Source organism: Drosophila melanogaster, chromosome 3L (assembly GCF_000001215.4).
Source record: "Drosophila melanogaster chromosome 3L".
NCBI lineage: Eukaryota > Metazoa > Arthropoda > Insecta > Diptera > Drosophilidae > Drosophila > Drosophila melanogaster.
In genome coordinates, this window is record NT_037436.4 from 1709551 (window position 1) to 1715551 (window position 6001).

Sequence of the window (6001 nt, forward strand, 5' to 3'; positions counted from 1 at the left end):
TGGGGCATCCATCCCATTACAGGCGTAATGGGGCAGGAGGAGCTGGCCTGGAGATTGGGCCTGATTGAAAAATTTCCAGAGTTCTTCTATTCCATTAAAGCGATTAACCTGACCGCTGACTCGCGTACTTAAGCTCAATTCCCACAGCCTAAATATTTTCCGAGGAAGCGAATCGTAGCAGTAATCCAATTTGAGGCTCAGCGGATTCCAGGGATTAGATACAATTAAATATAAAAGTTAATAGGTAAAGCTCTAGACTTCGTCAAACGGATTTCTGTGACATCCAATCTTCTTCCCGTGGTTATGATGTTATGCCAAGCCTGACTTCTGACCTTTCTTAGTTGGTCCTCCGAGCCTGGCAGTTAATCACATGGAACACCATCCAGTCCAAGCGCCTTTTAAGCCCGCGGTCCAGGCACAAATCAATCGGCCAATTTGCACGCTTCGACATTTCTCGATTGAATTATTATCACGAGAGCCAGAGTCTGGCTGCCAGTATCCAGGGATGGCACACTGGACACTGGCCACTGGAGTCTGTAGTCTGGAGACCCGGGTTCTTGCTCCATCCAGAGACTGACAGCTGTGCGGTGGCTTTGACTGGTGACTGTGAGGCGGTGAAGGCGAGGAAGCAGGGCAGGTGGAAGGTGGAACCCGGTCCGTTGACCACGATCACAATGCCCCAGTGGCCATGTTCATGTCGGACTCTCGCTCGGATGGAGCGGGGCACCATATTTGCAGCAGGCGGGCCAACAAGTTGCAAAACAAATTTGTCAGAGTGTTTCCCATTTTTGGACAGGCGTTGCAGCTTTGGCCATGTGATTTGTGCAATGCGTCGATGTTGCCGGTGTTACTGGTGTTGCTGTTGCAAGTGTTGCTGCTGCTGCAGTTGCAATTGCAATTGGAATTGGAATTGGAATTGCCTTTGTTGCTGGGGACGCTGGTTCCGGCGCAATGTGGTCATTCACTAATTTGGCAGCCGTTTGCGTTTAATTAGAGGGCCGCCGCAGAGCTCGACCCGGAGCAACACTTTCGATTTTAGTTCCCCGGAGCTGTCCCGTGATCGGTCACGCCCCCAATTCGGCCCTGCCACGCCCTCGCCGCTCCATATGCACTGCAGATAAATATAGGATTCAAATTCCAGCTTAAATGCTGTCTGAGAACGTGGACTTTTATAAAATGAAGTGGCAAGCAATCCCTCTTAGTTTTCCGTAACTCAAAATCTTTGGGTGTCTACATATGTATGTCCAATATCATCTAGTGCAAACCTTTGTCCAATCTGTTAAGAGTGCATGCATTTCTCTGAGTGTACCTGGTGAAGATCACGTCTCACGTAGAGGCCATTAAAGGCCACAGCATCACGATCGAGTTGGAGCTGGGCTTTCCAGCTGGAGCTGGAGCCGAGCTGAGTGAATGACTTTGAGCCGGCCTGTCGTCACACCCCCATGTAATCCTCGCACGATCTCTGCGCTTGAACCTTTTTGATTAGGGCCGGGGCAACGGAACCGCCGACTGACTGACGGAGGAGTCCACTCCCCTCGGAGATCTGCCTCGCAAAGGTCGTTAAAGTCGCATTGCTGCCGCTGGGCCCGCAGATTTTGGCGGGTCTTGGATCTTGCCTCTTGGCTTTTAGTCGAGGGCTCAGGGCCTTGTCCTTTCTGCGCTTCATCAGGGCTGATAGTTATGATCTGGAGTACCCTGCCATAGAGTCTGGGATTACTCCATTTTTAAAGCGGCTTGTTCAAGAGTAATATATAAGACCAAGTTGGTGTCGAGTGTGCGGACTTAAAGTACTTATGGTTCCAATCTATAAACATATCTTTAATCTCAATTCTTTGCCATAATTGCGAGGTAATTTTAAGTGTTGCATCTATTCCAAATGGATTTAACATGCATTCCCCACTTTCATTCGATCGCATTCCAAATGGCCATGTTTCAATTTGTCATAATTTGTGCCATATCTTTGGCCATAACTGCAGATTGGCAAGAGTGTACCGGAGTACACAGCGAACTTTTTTTGCTCCTTTCATTGAACGTTGTGCAAATGTGCTAATCGAAAAAGAGGGGGATATTTGGTATTTTTGAAATACCGTCACGTTTCAACATTTTACTACTCACTTGTGGCACGTTGTTGCCATTGAGCATATCAGTTTGGAATTTTATTGGCCACGCTTCCCGCCTGCGTAGCTCCACTCCTCCATCCCATCCTCATCCTCATCTTCACCTTCGCCGCGGCCACTTGGAGCTCAGCTCGCTGATCTTGGCCTTGATAGCCGCATATGGAGGCGGGAATAACCCATTCCCCATTCCCAAATCCTCCGATCTTCTACCTCCTCGATTCCCCACACCAACCGATTCCTGACATTTATATTGTCAGATATTTTAAATATTCCCTGCTCCCCGTGTGGGAGTTATCCTCCTCCTGGCCGGGGCTTCAGGTGTCGTTATCGCGTCTCAATGGTCTTTACGACCAGCCGATGGAGTGGGGAGATCTCGGACTGACTGCAGAACCACAGAAGGACCCGCGGACCAGGTCACGTCATTGTTTCCGAATCGGCAGACTCTTAACTATAATTGGAATTTTTATTGTCATGCGAAGTCAGAGTGGGATTAGTCGATAGTAAGTGGTGATTTCACTTCAATGGTCTTCATGGGCAAGGAATGATGTTAAATTTTAATTAAGAATTTGAATTCCCATAACTTATCAAATACTTATCAACCCACAGCTGCCACATCGTTACCAACCTATCGTCACAATGGCGACAACGTGTCTATCACCACTGCCCCACCTGCGGATAGACTGCCTCTGGGTTACGAGGGAGCTGGAACTATAGAGCTGCAGGCTCAGGAGAACGACTACGTGCTTGAGGAGTCCGCCCTACGAGTCCCACTCTCCCCGCCGCCGAACTACTCTCCGCATCCTTTGACCCCACCGCCCAGTTACACGGAGAGACCAAGATCAGTCCAGGAACACAGATCGCACTTGGCCGAGGCACTGCATCCAGCTGCCCCCGCACGTGTAGTGATATTTCCCCCAGTAGGCGCAAATACAGCAGCTAGCGAACAGGCAGCACGTCAACAAGCCAGAAGGAGACGGCGACTCCGGGAGCTTCAGCAGCAGCAGCTGCGATTCGCCTCCAGCACCGATAGCTCCAGTAGCTCCGGATCCAGTTGCTCCGAATTAGGGAGCGACAGTGCTAGCAGAAGGCAGCGTCGACGCAGGCGGGGATTAAGGGGTACGTATACCATGTCCCCTTAAACCATATCATTACGAATACCGTTTCCTCTTGCAGATGCCTATTGTCCAGATCTTCTGAACGCGTGCTCCCTGATCCTCCAGAACCCCGGCAGCAGTGACAGTTCCGTGGGTAACTTCACGGCCACGCCCCCGCCTCCGGTGCGAGCACCTGGTCACCGGGATCAGGAGGAGAGCTTCGAGTACAGCTCCGACTATGTGGAGATCGACGAGCTGCTGCCACTAGTCGCCGGCGGGAGAGCGAAGAGCACTCCGCAGCTGGCGATGGGTCAAAACCTGAGCCTGCGACGGCCGCGCATCTCATTGACCTGGGTGCTCCGAGAGCAGCAGCAGACGCAGCAGGCTCCTCCGTCGCAAACACCCCCATCCCCGCAGAAGGAGGCAGCGAAGGAATCGGACAGCCAGGTGCTGGATCGCAAGGAGAACGAAGTCTTCCCGCCCAGAACAGAGCCCGTGCCCACCCAGCTGGATGTCACCAAGAAGCGGTACCGTGTTAAGCAGCTACCAAGTGGTGGTGAGCCGCTCAATGGCTATGCCACCACGCCCACCGCCCACCAGGCTCCTCCCAACGGTCACCTGGCCAACCAGAAGTTCTTCAGCAACCAAAACCTGCTGGACGTGTCACGGAGCGGTCCCAGCAGTGCTCCAGTGGCCGCCGCCTCCACCAAAGAGCTGCTCTTCGTGTGCACACCCCAGCGGGCGCCCAGGACCGATAGTCATAGCGAAGCCCTGCTTCTGGCCAGAAAGCGAAACGAGATCCGTAAGAAGCTGGCCTCCCGCCTGCAGCAGGCAAGATCCAGTGCCTCGCAGGCGGGTGAGGCCAGGGGATCGGTCACGGGAGCGGAGTCTGTAAAGTGCACCTCCTACTCGGAGCCCAGTTTGGTGGCTGCCTCGGAGGGCGGCGGAGTGGGGGGCTCGGGCGGAGGAGCAGCTGCCCCCCAGCAGCAGCGGAGACATAGGCATCGCAAGCGTCGGGATCGCAATCGTGTGCAGAGATTTGGCTATGAGATCCACAACGTGGACGAGTTTCTCTCCCGCTGCTCTCTGGCCACTCCCGGCAATATTCCCGTGGTTCTTTCCACGGCCAGCACCCTATACCAAACGAGACCAGGTGGCTACCAACTGGAGATCCCTCTGCCCCTGGGCATGGTGGTGAATGCGGTTTTCAAGAACCAGAACTGGCTGTATGTGCAAACGCCCCACGCGGAGGAGGGCTATGTGGGCTATGCCTGCTGCCTGCCCCTTGGGATTCTGCCCCAGCAGGCAAGAGCGGGCTCCAGGAACACCCCCTGCTGGGAGTCCAATGCGGATGTCTTCCCCCGCCCATGTGGCAACATGACGGACTCGGAGAAGGAGATCCGCCTGCGTGGTGGCACCCGATCCGATGGCGCCCGCACTCCACGCAGCTCAAAGCCCACTGAAGATGTCCTCAAGATCGGATCCACCACCATCAACAACAACAACAACCATAGCAATAATAATAACCAAGCGAAGTGCGGGAGCACAACCAGCTCCTTGTACGGAGAACAACAGGTGGACAAGCTGTATCTGAGGGCCGCATCCAAGCCGCGCCTAGTGGAGAAGGCGTACGCCCAGTTGCGCTCCACTCGCCAGGTGACTGCATCTGGTTCAGCTTCGGCCAAGAGCGGCGCTTCTCAGGATGAGTATGTGACCCTGCAGCCAAAGCCCGCCAAGAAGCAGCCGAGTGCCCAAGCCCATTTGCACCAGTCACAGCCAGCGGCCAGGCGCCTCTCCAACGTGTCCTACATCACCAACGGCCACAATGGCCAGCATCTGCATCCGAAGCTCGTGCCCCTGCCACCCTACGAGCACAAGCCGGCCAAGAACCAGGCGGAGGCAGACGCCACCCTAAAGGCGCTGCGGCGCCAGCAGGAGGTGGGCCAGCGACAAACTCTAGTCGCCATCAACACGGACTACATCACGGAGAGCATCGCGGTGCACAAGGGTGAGATTGTCACGCTGTGCGAGTGCCGCGAGTCCAAGGATCAGCGCCAGTGGTTCTACGTGCGGACGAGGGACGGACGCGAAGGCTTCATTCCGGCCGAGGTGGCCGGCCATGGCTACCTGTAGACCTCCACCTTCTGGTATTGGTATGGGTCTCTAAGGGTCATATGAAAGGGATTAGAAAGCTTAATGTTAACTATGGACATCCTTTGTCATATTAACCAACCATCATATAATTGCTATATCTAGAATATCTTAATCTTTAAGATTTTCTCATGATTTTGTGGTAAATTACTTAGCTTTATATTTCGACTCTTTCCATTACTGAGTAAAGTATCATTCATGAAAAAATGGAGCCCAACCACCGTAAGTTGTCCAAAGAGCACCTTCTCCCTTTTAAGATTTCCAAAAGGACCCACCCCAAAAACAAGTCAAGTTCTACATTTAAATGAATTAACTTAATACCCATCTTAAGCACTCATAGGCCACTAATTCCATTCGCGATCCTTAGTACGCTTCTAGTTGTAAACTGTATTCATATCGGTGTCCGTAATTGAATTGAATTGTATCTGTATCTGTGTATGTTTATGTGCGTGAGTGTGGATCCTTCGCAGGATCTTGTATTTATCTAGCCTAGCATTACGAGTACTCTATGTAATAGAAAACTTGCTTAAATGAAATCAAAGACGAAAGCGAAGACGGAACCTATTTATATAATAACTGTACTTGATGCTTCTAATAAATAACAGACATTTAAATAAATATAAAAAACCATTGCGTTAC

General features: G+C 52.3%; 1 protein-coding gene across 2 annotated transcripts in view; it reads left to right on the forward strand.

Moving 5' to 3' along the window:
• Positions 1-5991, forward strand: part of CG7991 (uncharacterized protein) — a 40833-nt gene extending 34842 nt beyond the window's left edge. For both annotated transcript variants that reach the window (NM_139392.2, NM_001202089.1), the window contains exons 3-4: positions 2724-3233; positions 3291-5991. In NM_139392.2, coding sequence (NP_647649.2) covers positions 2724-3233; positions 3291-5344 — 2564 coding nt within the window. In that variant the 3' untranslated portion in view covers positions 5345-5991. The remainder of the gene's footprint in view (positions 1-2723; positions 3234-3290) is intronic.
• Positions 5992-6001: the final 10 nt, after the last annotated feature.